We start from the raw sequence: 20,472 nt of genomic DNA on the forward strand, positions 1-20,472 counted from the left end.
ACAAAAAAACAAGATATATAATATATATAAATCACAAAAACAATATATTTTACTAAGTTACTGTAGATGTCCTCAGCTCGTGTGTGTAGTTTGTAGGTGATATTTGTTAAGTTGTAGATGCATTTCTTCATTCCACCCCCTTCGGCCTACACGATCTTATCATTGCTGAAAGATTTCACCCCAAACCAGGTGCGTATCAGTCGAATAAAAGTACAAATCAAACGACATATAATCACATTTCTGTTTTGCTTCGCAAGATCTCGGTCTCGCAGTCCATTTCTGTGAACACCACCAGATTTCTGTTCCTCTTCTGATGCAATGTTTGCTGAGCTCAAGTCATGTCTATCCGTGACATTCTTCATCTTTGTATCAGTAGTTCCTAAACCCAACCACCATCCTGAATATTCCGCCTCTTCAGTCTACATTGTAGCCGATAGCTGCTGTGATGAGAAATCATGTATCGTGCATCTTGCATTGTTTCTAGCATCCAACATGGATCCTGAGAGTTGGACCCGTTTCAGGTGATTCTAACTGGTGGTAAATTGTGTATGTTGGGAATTTGCACCCACGCAAGATCGGATCGAGGACTCCTGATCTGACTCGTCTTGAGAGTTTTTGCAGCATGGTGTTTGTTTGCTCAGGGTAATTCTCAGCTCGGGTTTAGGTTTTCAAGGTGCAGCGAGCTTCAGGAGAAAGCAAGAGCCTTCGGGACCCAGGGTGGTGTGGAGCGCAAGGATCACGTCGAAGAGCAAGAGCGAGCTTAAAGCGGTGCTCGGCCTGGAGATGGCACTTTAAAGCTGACCTGGTGAAGAACCGGCTTCCCCTCAGCACTACACACTGCTCTCTGAGGAATATGTAAGTCTTATGAGTTTATATGAAATTATTTAATTAACAGCAATTTCATTAGATACAATATAAGCAAAGGATTAGAAATTAGATTGGATTTATTATATGTGATTAGCCATTTAGAAATGTATGGTGTTATAAAGTCTACTGAGATGTTTGTTTTGAGGTTGGTGTGGTTATTTAGTAAGTTTTCAGAATAATGGTGTAACATTAGGAGTAGTAAAAAAATGTTTAGACATAAGCAACTTTTGCATATAAAGTAAAAATATATGCAAGAATTTTTGGTCAAAATTTGTGAAAATTTCTAATAAACATCTTTTTATTTGTATTTTTTAATTTTTTTAATTGAAGTCTGTTTTTTGACCACAAAATTACCAACACCAACTGGATGTTTAGTAGCATCACAAAATCCTTAGTTTTTCTGGTCTTAATTGTTTATTTATGGAAATTAATTTACTGCTGAAATATCAATTTGATAATCGATTTTATAACCAGAAATGTATGAATGGTGATATATTTTTGGGCCCATGGTCGATTACTTTGTCTGGGTGTATGACATCATTAATTTCATGCCTATTAAAATGCTGTGCTACAGAACAATCAATACAATTTCAATAGTTTTTTTTCTCTAAATTTTCCAGCCTTTTTTCTTATTATATTAGTTCTGCATGATTCTGATCAAAATATAGTGTTATAATAAAACACTATACAACCAGTCTCACTGCAGTCTATTCATTATATGGAATTCGGCTTCTTTGCTCTCATTCTGTCTTGCAGGTACAATTAGGAGCTGAAAGTCAGAACCTTCACAATGGCTGCTTTAAATAAAATGCTGGTTGTACGTGTTCTTTTGGCCTCCGTGACTTTCTTGGGCCTCACTGAATGTCAGGATTTACCAAGTAAGTATATAACTGTTTCATTAAATACTAATATGTTATTAAACTATTATAATAATTATAATAATACATTCAGTGTGAGCTCGGACACGTCACGGTTAGAATGGCGTGCTCTGGGGTATGACGTCATGCCAGGAGATAATTTATTACGCGTTTTGATGTTCTGGAGTTTTACCTGCAGGGGGCAGCACAGAGTCACCCCCAGGCCTACAGACCTGCTGTGTATTTCTTCCTCTTGATGGCAGTACATCCTGTGCATAATCTCTAGCATTATTTTATGAGTAATTTCAATGTTTTTTGGCACGGCTACATAACAGCAAAACATAGTTTAACACAACCGTTTAGTTAACAAATTAATCTGATACACTTTGCTGCACAATCTTCAGCATTTTTTACTTTCCCTGACATGAAATTACTCTCTAAACACATATAGTTTACTTTATATACTATTAGGCTTTTGAAAGAGCACAAAATTGTTGGTTGTTTTGCTAATTGCAGTTCAATTGCACTACAATAATGCACTCGAAATATCCCAGTAACGACTTGTACTGAGAATAATACTAATAAAAAAATGAGTGGGTGAAGAACTTTCCCTCCTAGATTTCCTAAACATTACTCACAGCAAGCAAATCCTCGAAAATTGAAAGCTTAGCAGATTTCCATTCTCAGTTTAGATGCACAACAAACAGTAACGGTTCTGGTCAACGCAGCTTGTCTGTTTGGTTTTCTAGGTTATGACCTGCTGGAGGAGTTCCGCTTGGCTGAGAGCAGAGGGGTGAGGCAGGTGAAAGGCTCGGAGCCAGACTCGGTAGCGTACCGTGTAAATCCCTCCCTGCATCTCAGGAAGACCTTGAGGTACTGTAGGGGAAAGAAAATGCAAACAAGTTTCATTAGAAAAAAATTCACAGCAGAAGAATACGGTTTGAAAACAAAGTGTTGAGTAATAATCCAGGATGTTTTAGGGGTTAAGATTGGAGTTACACACACACACACACACACACACACACACACACACACACACACACACATCGTGCACAGGTGGTACAAAAAAACAGTTCATGCCAAAGCTGCCACAATGCCAAGGATCAAATTGAGACAATGTTATACTTAGACACATGAGAAGTGTTTAGTCCCCTGCAACATGTGGTGTTCAGAAGGAATGGTATTTTTTTTTTTTTAACTTTCATGAGTTTTCCATTGGTCCTGATTTTCCACTGAGTGCAATCATTCCCTCCTCCAAACAATAGCTCTTGTTTCCTTCTGCCGATCAGATTTGATAAGTGCTAACCATATCCGATAAGAATTTACTGTCGATTTGGATTACAGCGACTACACATGCAAAAGGATTTGATTATATGAATCAAACTGCTATATATTTTCTCTTTATTTATAACCGGTGAAAGAAAAAAAACCCCAGAGCTGAATTGAAATTTCCTGACCTTCCTGAGCTCAAGTACAATATAATCTGCTGCTGGGACAGAAAAAAAAAACGCTACAGTGAGTTCGTTCTGTGCTTCCAGGAACAGCAGTAGTTTCTCCATGTGTTGGGTCTTTCCTAGTTGTGTGTGGGCCAAGCGAACTGTCCTCAGTGAACTTCTCCAGCTTGACAACCAAATCATGTTTACATATGGAGCAGTGCACATTAGCGCAAAATCGTTGACTAAGTGTTCAGGCAAAATGTGGTTAATGCAACATCAAGGAACATGGAGAGAACATGGAGAGAAGCCTGAGTGGGGGCCTCCCAAGTAAGCGTGGGCACTAATGTGTATTGTGAAACAGTCTCATTGTTCTCGGAAACATTAACTACTAATTTCAGCAAAAAACAAACCCGAAGCAAGAAGAAGGAGCAGAAGCCGCACGATACACAAACAAACAAAATCCGTAAAAGGCGAGTGGAACAAAAGCGGGCATGTGCCCTACATTAATACGGTTTGGATCTCCAAAAAGGGTATCCAAACACAGTGCTTTGAACGTCTGATTTTGGAAAATGGTGTGTCGAGTGATTACACTTGTAAATTCATCAGATTGTAAATGTTATTGCAGTTGCATTTCCTGTATTTATACATCGGTGCTATAATCTCTCTTATTTATGTCTCTCTAACGCCCTGACGTTTTTTGGCCAACCTCCTATTCCTCCAGCGAAGTTTACCCAAATGGTCTGCCTACCGACTACTCCGTCATAGCCACTTTCAAGATAACCAAGGATGAAGCCAAAGCGTCCTGGAACCTGTGGCAGGTTAGCGACCCTGAGGGCCGGGATCTGGTAGGGCTGCGTTTTAATGGTGACTCCAGAACGCTGGACTTCTTCCACAGCAGCCCCAGCAATACGCAGATGCTGCGCACCTTCCATGGTGCGGAGAAGTTGTTTGACGGCGAGTGGCACAAACTGGCATTGAGTGTGAAGGGAAACCAGGCGAAGCTCCTGGTGGATTGTGAGGAAGTGAGCTCCGAGCCGCTGGACGAGCCGAGGCCGGTCATCGTCCGCGGCTACACCTCCATCGTCAAGAGAGCTGCTGGCGATCGCGCCGTCTCGGTGAGTAACAATCAGGAATGCAACGTCAGCCTCAGTACAGCTGTCAGGTTTTTGTATCATTTTTCAGGGAAAATTGTTTCACGGAAACTTTAATAGATATAAATGATGGGTGGCAAATTCAAGAAAATAAAAATCGAAATACAATGCATTGAAAGAGGTGAGAAAAAACGGTGCACTAGTGCACAAAGCATAGAGTGCAGAGAGCCAGAAATACATCCACAGTTTATTTAAACATGAATGGGTGTCGCTCCAGCTTATATGTCACATCCATCATTATGAATCTTCCTTAAACATGTCAGTCTGTGTATTAAACATGCAAACCCAGATCAATTCAAAACTATTTTCATGAACCAACAATGTATAAGTCTAATCTCACATTAGAATCTATTCCAAACCCACTGGAGCTTTTCATGCATAGCAGGGAAGCGGTAGATCAGTGGTCAAGGTTCTTGGTTACTGATCAGAAGGTCATTGGTTTAAGCCCCAGTATTACTTTTCGTAAACCCTTAAACAAGTCCCTTAACCCTTTGTGCTCCAGGGGTATCATGGGGTATCATGGCTTCAGGGGTATCATGGCTCCAGGGGTATCATGGGGTATCATGGCTCCAGGGGTATCATGGCTGACCCCGTGCTCTAACATATCGCTGGGATATACATAGAATACAAGAATTTCTCCGTCCTGTCCAAACGTGCATGTGACTCTATTCTATAGAGTGAAAAAGTACAAACTGGAAACGTTTAATTTATTTACAGAAGAAAAAAAAAAGTAATTCAGCTTGTTGTGGCTTATACAGGGTTAAATTGGGTCATTTCCTATCCTGTATTTTTCTAGTGCGATTGATGTTATTCGGAAAGGCTTGTGATCGAAGACTGCCAGAATTGACCGTTCACGTGCTCGTAAAATGTACGCGCTTTATGATTACACAGGTGGACCTGCAGAGGATGCGTGTTTCCTGTGATGCTGACCAGGCCTATTCTGAAGGCTGCTGTGAACTCTCCAACGTGGTGAGTCAGCCTTTGGTGTATTCGCACATGTGTGTGTGTGTGTGTGTGTGTGTGTGTGCACTTTTTAATCAGGGCCCTTTATTACTCTTCTCCCCCCTTGGTGTCTACAGTGTGGAGGACATGCTGAAATCGGCCTCAGTGCTACTAGAGGCAGAGCCATATGTAAATGCCTGCATGGACAGCCGGGGCCGCAAGGAATTACTGGTCCAAAGGTAACCATATTTTCATCAATCCTGAAGCTGTAGCTATATGCACTCTGCGCTAGGCTGATCTCTGTGCCTTTCTGTCCGTGCACAGGGTCACGGAGGTCTTCCAGGAGAACCTGGAGAAGCAGGACGAATGGGAAACTGGGTAATTTGCTTCTCTAACCTCAACAATTACTCAATTGAGCTTCTGATAGAGGCTCGTTATGAGGCTCACCGGAGAACAAACACAGCAAGGTTACAAATAAAAAAATAGAAGCACAGAGGATGAGAAATGGTGAGAGAAATAGTAAGTGTGGACCTCGCCTGGGAGACGAGTGGAGTTGTGGAAAATGGCAGTGAAAACACTGCTGAGTGAAGGCATGATGGAAACAGAGCTAGGAACGGAGCCGTGCTTCGAGAAGGGAAATATTGCGGCTTGCCTCACTCTTTTAGTACAGTCATGTACAGCTGGCATTCAAGGCAACAGTCAGCTTTTATTATGATTACATAAACTGAAAGGTGAGGCCTGGAGAACACACATCCTTATAATGTGCAATCTAAATCAAAAGACGAGTTCGATTGTATAACGACGTCGCCGGATGTTCGATCAGCCCGTATATGACGTACAGTAAATCAAACAGCAAAAAAAAAATGACTTACACAGTTGTTGGAAATGTTGCAATGCATATTTAATGCTCTAATTGTAAATGAAAGGATAGAGTGATTGTTGCAGTAGTTGACTACGTGATTACCTCTGAGAGGTAAACAAACAACGCACTGAAAATGAGTGAAGCCAGAAAGTAGGCAGCAAAAACAAAGGGCAGGCTTTCAGGATCAGCTTCATTAGAGGACGAGGCACAATGCACCAGGATTCACTTACGTTGTATACATTTGACTGCCGTTTTTTTTTTTTTTTCCTGGGCAGTTCTTTCCATTCCAGCTTTTTTTTTTCCTGACTAATTTATGTCTCTGATCTGCATCCAGGTCTCAGTAGTGAGCTGGGGAAAAAAACGATTTCATGCATTAAACGATCTTCGAGAGTGAAACTGCGTGACTGTGCTATAAGAGCAAAGAAAATATCCTGAACAGGACCGTGTATCCTTAAACACCGACGAAGGTGAAAATGCATTCTGATTGAATGTGTGCAGAGAGGCAGACGTGTGTTTACTGTCGTTCTGCTGGAGAAGGCGCAGTATTTCCTGCCCTGCACTGGATATCTGCTGCACTGGGTGGTCTTACATTTACTCAGACTGTCCTCCTTTTACCTCCTCCTCCTTCTAGAGCTGTTTACTCTTTGAACCAGTGTTTGTACAGACTCGACACATCTTGTGCTAATGAACTTCTTTTAAATGACGTTGTTTCGGAATTGGGCGCTAATTGAATAAGCGCTTATAAAGGCTGAAAGCGATTAGCTGGAGACTAGACAAAAAGTCTATTACACAGCTGGCTTTGCAACAATTAAGACGCTCAGATATTCTATAATTCTATAAAAAGCTCTGGACAGTCTTTTATACATGCAGTGGTAAGCTGTAATAATAATCTTCCATATAATATTCTGTAAGTGTATGATTTGGGATGAATTATACAACAGGTGGTGATGTGGGTTGATAATAATAAAAATATGAAACACTTTCTGATGTGCAGCAGCATTTTTATGTAAAAGAAGTATATAATTTATAATTTACGCTATGAACAACTGTTCCACTGCAAATCAACACACCTGCAAAAGATTAGGACGTTCGTGTGATTTTACTACGACTTTAATGTATTTTTATAATCTATGTCCTTGCGTACTTATTGCAGGGAAGACGGGGAGACACCGGAGACTATGGAAACATAGGCGAAACTGGCCCTAAGGTAAATCACTTATTATATCTTCAATGCTTTTGTCCTTTTCCACCCCTGATCTCTGCATGGCGTTCTCTTCAGCTCGAAAAACCTTCTCTACAGAGCAAGCTGAACTGGATTGAATGTGTTTCCCTAGGGTTATCCCGGGATCAAAGGAGAGAAGGGAATGCGAGGACTCCACGGCGCCGAGGTACGGTCAGAACGTGTGGGACATTCACCAATTCTGTTCCTACACATTTGCACTGTTAATGATTCTTCCTCTGGCAGGGGGACAGAGGGCCTAAAGGTCTGAAAGGTTTACCAGGCGCTGCAGGACACAAGGTGAGAAGCCAAGCAAAGATCAAAATGTAAACAAATGGTGATTCTTATACTTTGCATTGAATTCATCGGTGTTTTGTGCTACTGAATAACTGTAGGGAGTGCGAGGACCTCCTGGAGAGGCAGGAGAGACTGGGCTGAAAGGAGAGAGAGTACGTTTAAAGAATTGTTTTTCAGTCGCTGTTGTGTGGCAGTTGGATAATACGTGACTCATCTGCCTCTTTGTTGCCTCTTCCAGGGTTCACTGGGAGATCGGGGGTACCAGGGAATTCCTGGATATCAGGGAGTGAAGGTACTTTTGCATTTTCAATCGCAAAAACAGGTCTCTACTGTAATGTGTCCGTCTCATTGTTTCCATTTATCCACCTCTAAAGGGAGATGAAGGACCCTCTGGAAATGATGGACCTCCAGGAATGCAGGGTCTGCAGGTAGATCCTGATGAACACTCTGTGTTAATGCATTCTTTACCACGATGACGTTTAAGACCCCTAGTTCCCTTTTAAATCAAAAACCTCTAAAAACACCCATGAATGACTCCGGAAATAAGTGAATGTGTATGCAGTCGACTCTAAAGAGGAAGTTCACTCTTTTGGCTATGATTGTTGAGTAGTTATTAGCCAGAGCAATTTTTTTATGAGCTGACAATAAAAATATGAAAATCAAATGGAAGAATTATGTTTTTTGCCTAAATAACGAGGGTGTTGTGAGGGCTGAACACAAACTGACATCAGGAACGTGATATGTTTTTAATGGGGATAAGAATTATAATAGAACATAAAATGATGCTCAAAGAAAAACTTTGTAGCACCTCTATAGCATGTCTATAGCATCTCATTGAAAATCCTGTTTTGTTTAAATCCCCACCTGGAATCCTGGACGGTTTGGAAGTCTTTGATTCATTCTATCAATTAACTTATGATGTGCATTGCAGCTAACATCTACTCAGTTCTTCCTCTCTAGATTCTAAATATTAAACTTGTTGTTGTTGCTTTGCTGTGTGACAGGGTGTTGTGGGAGATCCTGGTGAAGGAGGAGAAACTGGAGAAAAAGGAAAGCCTGTAAATATTCCACTGCTCATGTTATTCTATTAAATGAAACGAACGTATTCCACTTTACGATTAATCACTTTTTCATCTCATCCAGGGTTTTCAAGGGCCGAAGGGAAGAGCTGGAGGCATGGGAATAAAGGTAGCCGTAATCTGCATGCTTCACATCATGAGGTGTTTACAAATGAATAGAAACGTATGTGAATAAATGGAAAGGGTGTGAATTTTTCAGGGCATTGTCGGTGATCCGGGTTTGCCTGGTAGGGACGGGGACACCGGCATTGAGGTACGTTCCGGTGTCGTTGTTCTGATGTTACTGCTTCAGTTCTTCCATCTCATGTTTTCTTTCTATTTTGTATTTCTTACAGGCTTATCAAGGACCACAGGGGGCAGAGGGTAAAACTGGAGGAGTGGGCGAAAGGGTAATGCCAAGCTGAACTCATACACATCGTTCTTGTTATGTACAGCTATAACATATAATGTAATCATTTGTTCAAACAGGGTGAAAAAGGTGCTGAGGGGCCTCCAGGGAACATGGGTCCTCAAGGACGCACTGTAAGTACTTACTATTCTTATTAAAATATTCATACCAGGTATACATCACCTGTATAATGCTGGCAACATCTTGATGGCTTTATAACATACGTTCTTTAGGGTCTGCAAGGATATAAGGGCTCAGCAGGGAAGCCTGGAAGACCAGGACTCATCGGGCCTCCAGGAAGAACTGTAAAAAATTTAGAAAGATATTCCAGAAGCACTTTGTGAAATATGTATAAGTACCTTCTTCTCTGTGAAAGTATTTCCCATTCCCATTCTAAAAATGTGGCGTTTTATTTCTAGGGACATATAGGATTACCAGGAAAACCAGGTCCAAAGGTAATGATCTCACTGCTCACTGTAACTACATGCTCTCTGCTCTCCAAAGTATGACAAGCTGCTACGTGCATTAACGATACTCATATGGGAGCTAGCATATTTTTAATTTTTTTGCTAGCATTTACTATCTACAAATTGTAAATAAAATGAAAAAAAATAAACTTCAACATCACATAGATTTCTTGCATTCTGTCAGCAGGCTTTCGAGTAAAATCACATGACAGTGTGGCGTTTCAATGCATTACGATGCCGAGCTTCTCTTTCCATTTTGCCGTCAAGGAAAAAATCTATAAATTAATTCATTTTGTACAGAATATTTGCACATGGATAAATCAGAAATAGTCGAGATATACATCAAGATACACGTTTGACATTTAATTTTTCTGGTACAATTCTATTAACCTGAGATTGTTACCACAATGTGTAAAGTGTACTGTTCCACTTATACTACAGAGAATCCCCAATAATTTAGCTGCTTTAACTTGTGCCATGTTTTTAATGGTTTATCGTTAAGGTCTGAGAGACAATGATAAAAAAATTGCACACTTTCTGGCCAATAAGATTTGAGAATTCAGCCAAGCTGTAATTATAATCATAAAGCTGGTAAACAAGTACTTTCGAATATTACTTTAATTTTGGGGTGCGATCGAAGAGTATCTGCACTAGTGAAAAGGAAGGTTTATAAAACAGTGGTGAGACCTGTTGGGTCATATGGTTGAAAGACAGGAGGCGGAGCTTCAGGTGGAGGAGTTGAAGATGCTGAGATTATAAATTCGAAAGGGATTAGGATGGACAGGATTTGAAGTTTATTCAAGGACGTTTTGAAGACAAGGTGAGATTGGAGCGATGGTTTTGAGGAACATATGGTATGTGGATAGAAGGACGATGAAGATAGAGCCACCAGGCAGGAGGAGAAGTGGAAGGAGGCAGAGGAGGAGATGTGGTGAGGGAAGACATGCAGGTGGTTGGTTTGATGTAGAGAACAGGGTGGTATGGAGATGGATGATCTGCTGCAGTGATCAGTAATGGGAGCAGGAGAAAAAAAGGAGAAGAAGACTCCAGGGTTTGGTGGTGTTGTGAGAAAAACATCTACCAGGTTCAATCAATCCAGTAGGCACGCCTCAGGTAAAGGAAGCACATGGGATCAAAAAGTTTCAAAAGTCAATCAGTTTGAGCCATGTTTCTCAGATAATAAAAGATTTTAAGATTATATTTGCATAGAAATCAAACAATACCCCAACGTCTATAAAATCCAGAGCATTGCTATGTATTGAAATCTCCAACATCTGGAAGAAGGATGTTTCTTCATAGTTTATTAAACATACAATTAAATCAGAAGTGATTATCATGGATTACAAATTGCACATCCAAAGGGGTGGGATATAAAGGTAGAATAATACAAGACCTAAAATGGCACAGTGTTGGATGAGCGTAGGCTTTAAAAAAATCCCCATATATGTTAACAGGCTGCTCTTGTTCTGTCAAATAAGATCTAAACCAGACAAGAAGTTATCTGTTTAAACCGGGTGTTTATTGAGCCCGTCCAATAACTTCCTTAGTATAACATTGAATCCAACAGCTCCAAAAACAGAAACCAGTATCTGAGTCACATACAGTAGAAGGTCACTGACCACTTCACCCTGTGCTGATTCCCCATTCTGGGTTCGGACCAGACTGCTTGTTATTAGTATTTAACCTTCTCGAACATCTCAGGAAACACAGCACATGTACGTGAACATGGCTGCGGTTCTCTGACAATGTGGAATCCCTACATGTTTAAACAGTGGAGTCATGTCTGCTCTGCACCGTGCACCATGTATCCGTGCACAGCCAGCTGGCCAGGAGAACGTCTACAAACCAAACTGCCTGTGAATAAAAACACAGGATCCTCTGTTCTCATTCCAGTGTCAGCTCTTTACTCCAATCTCTTCTTCTGAAATCTTCACTTTCAATTCGTTCACTGGACATCTTGGATTTGGATCGTTCTTATAGAGCCCTGCTCAGAGATGAACCAATCTCTCATTGATGATTTAATCCAGATGTTCCAGATGAAATTAGTATTCAGAGCTGAGACGTATGTAATGACTGTTTTAGAAGTCACACAGGTCTGTGCCTTGACTGAGGGTGTTTTTGTGACACGTTCACTTCGGCGGTGATTGGGATAAAAGTTAAGTCATTAAATCACCACATCTGGACTGATTACTGACATAAAACTAGAATCCTATTTAACATTTTAATGCTTGGCATCTTCTAATTCACGATTTAGGATCACGGTGTTCGTCTCGTTCATTCATCATTAAATGCTCTCGTGCTTTTTCATTTCTGTCTTCAGTCCACAGTTTTGAAAGCAAGCTCTTGCGTTTAAAGGCGGCGATTTAGACAATGCAAAAAAACAACAAAAAAAACAAAAACGGTTTGCTTGATAAAAATATGCCCCCCCGAGAACACATCTGATTTGCATAATCTACAGGGATTACAGCCAATAAATCAGCCCAAGCGGATGCTTAATCCGTGTCTAAACACACTCGACTTCAGTGCACAAACAATGACGTCCCTTGTTGTGTTTTTCATGACTTATTTTTGTGTCATTATTTAAGCTGGATCATTAAGACGTAGGAGTTTGTATGGGACATCAACAGTAAATCTAATGAACCCTGAGTTTAATGTTATGCATGCCATGCTGCGTAGAACATGGAAAGTTGAAGCAGCACATAAACACACTCTAACCCAAGTCCTTGAAAGGATAAGAGCAACACTTGAAAACTGCGCTTTGCACTCGAAATCTTTGGATTCTGTTAGAAGTGATGAAAGTGTGTCTGATATTAAAAGACAATTGAATACAGGGAGGAAAATGGATCATTTCGGGGTTTTTTTCATATTAGTAGCAGATGGTGCATTTCATCTGCTCATTTTAATGTCTCAAAGCAGCAGAACACCAACAAATTTCAGCTGGGGTTTTTTGGTGAAACGTCTAGTGTGACACTGATTTGACATGACTTTATAAAATGTGCATAAAAAACCCCACAATCCTTCACACCACAAATCCACACCTAAAAACATGACCGAGCGCTCAGGTGGCACATCAGTAGCATTACAGCAGGACATTAGTAAGAATCTTACTTATGTTTCAGTTCCAGGTATTTTGACATATTCTGCTTCATGCACCACAAATCTTTTGCCTCATATTAGTGTTGGCTAACAGTTCGAAGATTACAGGTTGGAAAGCAATGTTAGGGAAAGCATTGAAATGTAGAAACAAAAACTAATCCTAATTCGTCACAAAATTTAATAATTTTATGCCTTAAATTCAAAGCGCCACCGTTTGCAGTGTGGATGTGACCGAATTCGACATCTTGAACGTACGATAGCTGGAAAGTCAAGCGGTTCTGTCTTATGTACTGCTTTTGCATTTTACAGGGAAGTACCGGTGTTCCAGGATTTCAAGGTGTAAAGGGGCAAAGGGTAATTCATTCATTCTTTTATTAAATCTTCTATGCAGAAATGTGCTTCTTTTCATATGCGAGCAGATGCTCATGTTATTTATCTTTTGCATTTGCAGGAAGAAAAAGGACAAAAAGGACCAAAAGGCAGGGTAAGGTTCTTTCAATGCAGTGATTTTATTTCTATATCATAGACAATATTATAATCAAAATGTGATACTTTTCAAGCCATTTATTATTTTGTAACTGTAATTAGACTTGATTAGTAATCTTATTATTTACGCAACAGCAGTGATGCTCATTAATATCATTCTGAAATTCAATCCTGACACTGATTGCAAAGGAAATTGGGATTTTTTTACAGATAATCTGTACTGTATCAATATTTCATACGCAATTTAATTGTATCTGTACAGCACATTGTCAAACACATTGTCAGCTTTACAGAAATGTAATGAATAATTATTAAAATAGTTGCTATAAGTGTTCCCTTATGACTGAGCCAAAAACAATATGAGGAGGAACTCTTAAAAATACAGATATTAAAGGGACCTCATCAGAATCCTGACACCAGAAATATTTATTTATTATGGTTTCATGAAAATAACCCCCCCCCCAAACAACACACACACACACACACACACACACACACAAAGAATAAAACTGTTATTTGTGCATGATGAAGGTGGGGGATAGAGGTGAACCAGGGCCAAAGGGAGGCCAGGGGAAACGAGGGCCAGCTGGAGAACCTGGCCGTAAAGGCAGTGTGGGGACCAAAGGCATCCAAGGAGACGAGGGGCCTGAGGGCTTTCAGGGACTTCCAGGACCACAAGTGAGTACCGGCTCTGCAAATCTAACAGCTATTTTATTGCATTATTATATTGATAAACTACTCAAGTGTTAATGAGCGCTTTGGACTATAAAAAGTCTGAGGACTGATGTTTTAGTTTTATGCTTTCCTGCAGTTATTGATCTACTAATTATGTGCTAAAAGTTTCTTTTTTTCTTTTGTTTGATTTATGAGTTCAAAATCTGTCTGGACAAAAACACACAGATTTTCTATTTCTGTTTAAACAAAGCCTCGTTTAGACAAACGGCATTTTTGAAAAACACTCATACGGACTTGCCAGCCAGTTGGCAACACACGATGCCATAAATTGTTTTATGAAATGCAGTGTTGAGAGCTCTATATTAAGCAGAGGAGAATGCAGAAAAACATCGGCATGGCCAAAATCCTGGTTAATCCCGGTCAAGGTTGTGGTTGGCCAAAAAGTGGACTGATGACAAAATGGAACTGCTGCTTAATGTTACATTTGCGTCGTATCCAAAAAACGTCTGTATGCAGTGTGGTTTGTAATGCAGCAGCATTCGAAAGCTGGAGAGTTTGCTTCATATTCTGACACTTCATCATGATCCTGTAATAATACGGCAAAATCGAATTGCAAACACTTTATAGAAAGAAGAAAACGCAGCTCACAAAGTAACAGGATAGCGGCAAAGACAAACAATAACCAACACAAAACCCCAATACACGTTTGCAGATTCAGGCTAGGTGATGGTGTTTTGGCAAAAACATATCATATCATATATCTTGAATGGTGTGTTAGAAAATGTTAATTTTCATGTGGACAAAAAGTCCAAACATTACAGAAAAAAGAAAAGTTCAAAAAATAAAAGAGAAAATTAATTGTACATTCACATGAATATCCATATCCACCAATCAGCCATTACCCTAAAACCATTGTGAAGGTTCTTCTCGTGCCACCAAAACAACACAGAACCCAAAAAACCTCTGACAATGTGCTGGTCGCTGGCACCTGCAGATACTTTAAGTCGTGTAGGTTGTGAGATGGATCCTTTGACTTGTTTTTCCTGCACGTCCCACACATGCGTGATCGGAATTTCATCTGGAGAATTCGGAGGCCGAATCAATACCATGAACTCTTCATCATGTTCTTCAAACTGTTCCTGAACATTTTCTTCAGTGTTACAGGGAACATTATCCTGCGGAAAGAAGCTATTAGGGAATACGTTTGCCGTGAAGGGGTGTAAATTGTTCTGCAAAACTGTTTAAGTAGGTGGTGCATGTCAGAGTAACAACCACATGGATGCGGGGACTTCAGGTTCTCCAGAAAAACATCACCCGGTCATCACACTGCTTCTTCTGCCTTGCTTTCTTCTCATACTGGGCTCACACACACGGCCATCCACATAATACATAAGCACTTTTTTATATACTTTTTTAAATTTGTGCAGCGCTTTTAACATTGGATATTGTCTCAAATGAGCATGAACAAGAAACCTTAAGAGGAACCAGACTCAAAAGGGAACCTCATCCTCATTCTCAAAACCGAACGTCCATTTATTACATCTTATTACATTCCGTCCATTACGTCCATTTATTACATCTTATTACATTTATTACGCTCATCCTTGAGGTGTTCAATGATTGGCGCTTAAAACAAAACTATGGTCCTGAGCACATTATAACCGACTGCTGATATTAATTACAGTCCAAATCCATCTTCAAAAGTTCTTAAATTGCTCTGTAATCAGACCAGGTTCTTTCATTGCTCCATGTTTTTCAGTTCTGATGCTTACATATTCATCCAGCTACACTATGAGTTCTCTTCCCTAAGAACCAGCATTCAATGATTTATCAGTTTGTTCTACAGTAGCTCTTTTGTGGGATAGGCTTCGCCCCACATCATTGAGCCTCAGACAACTATGACGTTTGTCCTTCCTTGGACCACTCGCCCATTTTTTCTGCTTTCAACACATCAACTTCGAGAACTGACTGTTCACCATCCACCTAATTCCCACCAATTAGGAGTTTCCATTGTAATGATTGTAATTATAATTATTTGATACTGGTTCAACAAGTTTCAGTGGATTTGTTTCCTAAATCAAGGAGGTACATACACACATTTGCAATAATACACACATATACAGAATATATATATCATGATCCACTACCTAGAGTTTCTTGAATTGTATATACATTCTGATCAGCCAAATACAAAGCATCAAAGATCCAGTCATTGTGCCACTTTGCTTTGCATGACATCAAATGTGTGGCAACCATTGTTTCACAAGAGAGCTCGTAAACACTTTCTCATTAGTGTGGTTTCTGTATCCTGGGGCATTGTTTTTATTTTGCATGACCTATAAATCTATAATGGTCCCAGGGAAATGTTGTTAGGCTGTATTTTGTTTCTCCCTCATAACACTGTGCCATTTCCTTTCCAAGCTTTGGTGTACCAGGGCAACGTTTCCCTTAGCTGGGTGATTTCTTTCAGAGCTGGGTGCAAGCCAGTGATGCATGTGGTAATCATTTCTCTCCCAGGGCCCAACGCTCTCAGCCCAACATGTTATCGAGGTCTGCAAGCGAGTGGTGCTGGAACAAATGTCCACATTCGCCAACTCCGTAAAACGTACATGTGCCGCCGTGTGTCCACTGTATGGCGACGTGCCCATGGGTGCTCCTGGTCCTCCAGGCCAAAAGGGACCACCTGGACCACCTGTGAGTCTCTTGTTTCTGCTCAGTATTAAATATACAAAACAATAAAAAAAAATGCTGTAAACATTGTATTGTAAATGTTGGCAAAAAAAAAGGGAACCTTCGGATGTGGTTTGATTGAGACACCATAAAGCGAAAAATGCCATGTTTTTCCACCACATTAGACATCAAGAAAAATGTTAACGAAGTCAGAATGTGCACCATACATCAGCTTTCTCAGTATTCCCTAGGCTAAGTGTGTAGGCCGTAAGAGAACATGCTGCAGGGCACAGCACTACTGGTTGGAATTAAGACACTCAAAATTTCCAAATCTCTATGAAGACACATCAGAGGCACTAGTCAGAGAGAATCCTCATCCACCCCCTCACCCCCCACCCCGCCCAGAGTGGAAAACATTTCATTTGGGAGACTGGAAGGCTGATAAAAGTTCACCGAACCTCCAATGCATGTATAAAGTACAAAGTTATAAAACTGACTCTGTACGGGTTATAAAAACTCTCTGCGCAAGAATTATTGTGCTTCTTTCCCTTTTTTTTTTTTTCAATTCATACTTTTTACGAGTTTAAAGGAAAATCTTCAGAACTTTAGGTTCCAGTGTTATGAAATCAAAGTTCTATTTAGTCAGCAGAAATTGATTAAAACAGCTTCAGACCCATAAGACTGCAACATATGTTAAAATTTATGTAACGCTCATAACCAAACCCAAAGGAATAAATTATGGCCGGTGTGTCGTTAGGGTGATCCTGGCATTGATGGCGCCGATGGAGAAGTGGGACAGCAGGGATTCTACGGAGAGGCAGGTGATCTGGGCAAACAGGGAGCGCGAGGTAATGATGGTTCATACTAATCATTTTGATATGCTATGTATCATAGAGATAAATGGAATATGCAGCTAGAAATAATAGAATGTACAATCACCTTTCAGTAAAGCTGTCATTCTGAGTAAACATAGCCAACATCTGTTAGCAGAACAAGTGTCCTGTGAATGAGTGTCTAAGCCAACCGCTGGACTTCCATTCTAAAGAACATCATAACGTCTGGTGCTCATACAGAGCGTTATAAAAGAAAGCTTGACCACATTAAAGTTTTACCTAAAATCCAACCTTATAATCACGTGGCAGCTCAGTGGTTAAAGTGTTGAACTTCTGATCAGAAGGTCATGAGTTCAAATCCCAACACCAGCTACTTGCCACTGCTGGGCCCCCAAGCAAGGCCCTTAAATGAAATGTAAGTTGCTCTGAATAAGGTCTTCTTCCAGATGACATAAATGTTAATAGATGGATAGAAAAAATAAAAATTTTATTCTGTGAATGTAATCGATTAGTTTAAATGTGTTCCTGTTTAGTTCCTGAACTGGTTTTATCTATAAAGCAGGTCTGATGTGCTGGGAGTACTTTTATATAATAAATATATATAATATAATATAAAACTAAAGCTTTAGTCTAAACATGAATTTAGGAAAAAGTAAAGAAAAAAGAGAATCCGCAGTATAACATCGGATTTCTGGGGTTTTTGATAATCGTTTTTTTTTTTTTCATGCAGGTGACCAAGGAGATAAAGGAGACAAGGGACCAAAAGGTTATGGGTTAACTGGTTACACTGGAGACCAGGGACCAAAGGGTAATTTCATTGATTGTATTCATATAAATCGTCTTGATTATTTCTTTTAACTTAACAGTTGAAGTCAGGTGTTAATACATGCATGAAGACATTCTGCCTGTTCTTCACGACTCCTTCACATCAGAAACCGATTGAGTCATATTTATATTTACCATTTTGACATTCTTGAAAACAATCTGGAAGATTCCAGAAATAGATGTAACATCATACGAAAGGTTCTGATTGGCTAAATTAGGTGTTAATTAGAAGCCCAGGTGTGGTTGTATTTAAGGTCCCATATGGAACTATGTGGAGCTTAAAGCAAATGAAAAATGATAAAAAAAAAATTCAAAAGCAAGCTGTGGACCTCCACAAGTCCGGTTCTTACTTAGGAGCGATTTCCAAACAACAAAACCACAACCATCTGTGAAAACACTGTAAACAAATATAAAAAAAGACACAGCAAGGAGATGAAAACTCCCAGCGATGAACAAAATTGGTCTGAAAGTTCCAAATGATCTTCAAGGCTGCAACAAAAGTATTGGTGAAGGGGTTGGAGACACCAGGTTCCAAAGTATATTAAAAAAAATTTACTATATGGATTGGGACACCTGACCATATGTGGTTCCTCCCCAAATTGCTACCACAGTGTGGGAGACACGATTGTATAGAACATCTCCGGATGTGGGAGAATTACATTTTCCCTTTGCTTGAACTGTACAAACCTGTACAATGCCAGCTTCATGAAGGTCTGCTTTACATGGGCTGGAGTGGAAGATCTCCCGCTATTGAGCTCCAACGCTGTTGAACATGATGAATGCTGAATGCTGATGAACGCTGACTGCATGAGACTTTACTAAACCCTTGTGTCTGAATGAATCTCCTCAAAATCTAGTGGAACATCTTCTCAGAAGAGTGGAGGGAATTATAAAAGCAAATGGCGACTAAACGTGGAATGGGATGTTTAAAGAAACACACAAATCTTATTCTCAGGTGTCCACAAACCTTTTTATGACATAGTAATAAGGTGTAAGATCTTGTATTTTACAGGTCAGCGTGGGAGAGCTGGCAGAGCATTCGATGGACGCCCTGGTCAGATGGGTGAGAGAGGTCATGTTGGCCGACCCGGACTCAGGGGTCACTCTGGACTACGTGGTGTTCCTGGGGTTTGTCTGACTTCAGGGTGTGGTCTGATCAACGGGACCACTAGTAGCACACCCCAGCGTGAAACTCCGAGCTCGATTCGACCGACATCACAGAGACTGCGAGCACGCCCATAATGCCATGCAGTAACCGCAGTTGTGCGACTGCATAGTAAAACGTAAATGTAAATAGATTTATAAAGCGTCTTCATAAAGACTGTAAGGTACCAATAATAAAGAGTAGCACAACTGTCATGGACAGTGTATGTTCAGAGCAATTGAACAATTTGGTCTGGAAAATGTTTTATGTAAATTTCTCCAGCTTCATGAAGGACTTCATTGTTTTCCTGTATGAGTGAATGCACAAAGCTTTTTAACATAATGTTCGGATCAGGGTATAGATTTAATAATGGAAGTTCATCTCTTTGCATTTACACACCAAGAAGGTTGTATTGTTATTTTTGTGTTTTTCCCAGGCAAGACTTTCAAGATCACAAATCAAAATCAGTATCCACCAGATGGATTCTGAAGTAGGATTCTCATTCGCTGCCTTTCTGAACAAGTGATAGCCTTTGTGAATGAAAGAATGCTAGAAAGATAGTTTATTTCTCTCGGGTTGTCATGCCTTGCTTTTTCAAACTTCAGCACAATAAAACTTTTTTCTGCTTTGCCTTTCAGCTGGAAATTTCAATTGCCGTTCTTATCAACCCTCCAAAGTTCGGGTTTTGTGCCAAAAGAGATCATGACACCTCAGGAGATCGTGCCAGATAATACACATTTCATGTTTTTTTTTTCTTTTCCCCCTATTTCTGTTAGCAAATATATTTGAACTTTTTTTTGGATAAGTGACTGGTTGCCATGTCCTCAACTTATTATTTAGTATTATTTTTAGTTTTCAGAGAATTGAAACGTCATGAAAAAAAAGTCGAGGAAGTTGACTGTAATATAATTTGGAATCATGGTTAAGAAAACATGGCCTCTATTAACAAAAAAAACAAACAAAACATTGCTGATATTTTTTTAATCACTTGTGTTTATAACCAAATGATTATTTCTTGCATTAAATTATCCCGGTGCTGCTAATGGATTTCCCTGCTATCGTTTATTTTATTGATATTCATATCAAAGCCTAGTTATCCCATCAATAATGCGTTCATCTCTGATGTTTAGAGTTAGATATAATTAACCAAGACTAGATTTTTCATTTTCTTACTAAAG

At 39.9% G+C, this 20,472-nt stretch overlaps 1 protein-coding gene across 1 annotated transcript; it reads left to right on the plus strand.

Moving 5' to 3' along the window:
• The first annotated feature begins 748 nt into the window (after positions 1-748).
• zmp:0000000760 (collagen alpha-1(IX) chain) lies at positions 749-19,931 on the plus strand. Its single transcript, XM_046863736.1, has 27 exons — positions 749-855; positions 1,624-1,745; positions 2,474-2,597; positions 3,882-4,275; positions 5,203-5,280; positions 5,391-5,492; positions 5,578-5,631; positions 7,269-7,322; positions 7,450-7,503; positions 7,581-7,634; positions 7,730-7,783; positions 7,870-7,923; positions 8,006-8,059; positions 8,636-8,689; positions 8,775-8,819; positions 8,910-8,963; positions 9,046-9,099; positions 9,179-9,232; positions 9,332-9,403; positions 9,518-9,553; positions 12,971-13,015; positions 13,113-13,145; positions 13,679-13,825; positions 16,340-16,516; positions 17,250-17,340; positions 18,056-18,133; positions 19,163-19,931. Exons 2-27 carry the CDS (start codon positions 1,658-1,660, stop codon positions 19,390-19,392), a joined length of 2,334 nt encoding a protein of 777 aa, XP_046719692.1. The 5' UTR covers positions 749-855; positions 1,624-1,657; the 3' UTR covers positions 19,393-19,931.
• The last annotated feature ends 541 nt before the right edge of the window (positions 19,932-20,472 follow it).

Source organism: Silurus meridionalis, chromosome 2 (genome assembly GCF_014805685.1).
Source record: "Silurus meridionalis isolate SWU-2019-XX chromosome 2, ASM1480568v1, whole genome shotgun sequence".
Taxonomy (NCBI): domain Eukaryota; kingdom Metazoa; phylum Chordata; class Actinopteri; order Siluriformes; family Siluridae; genus Silurus; species Silurus meridionalis.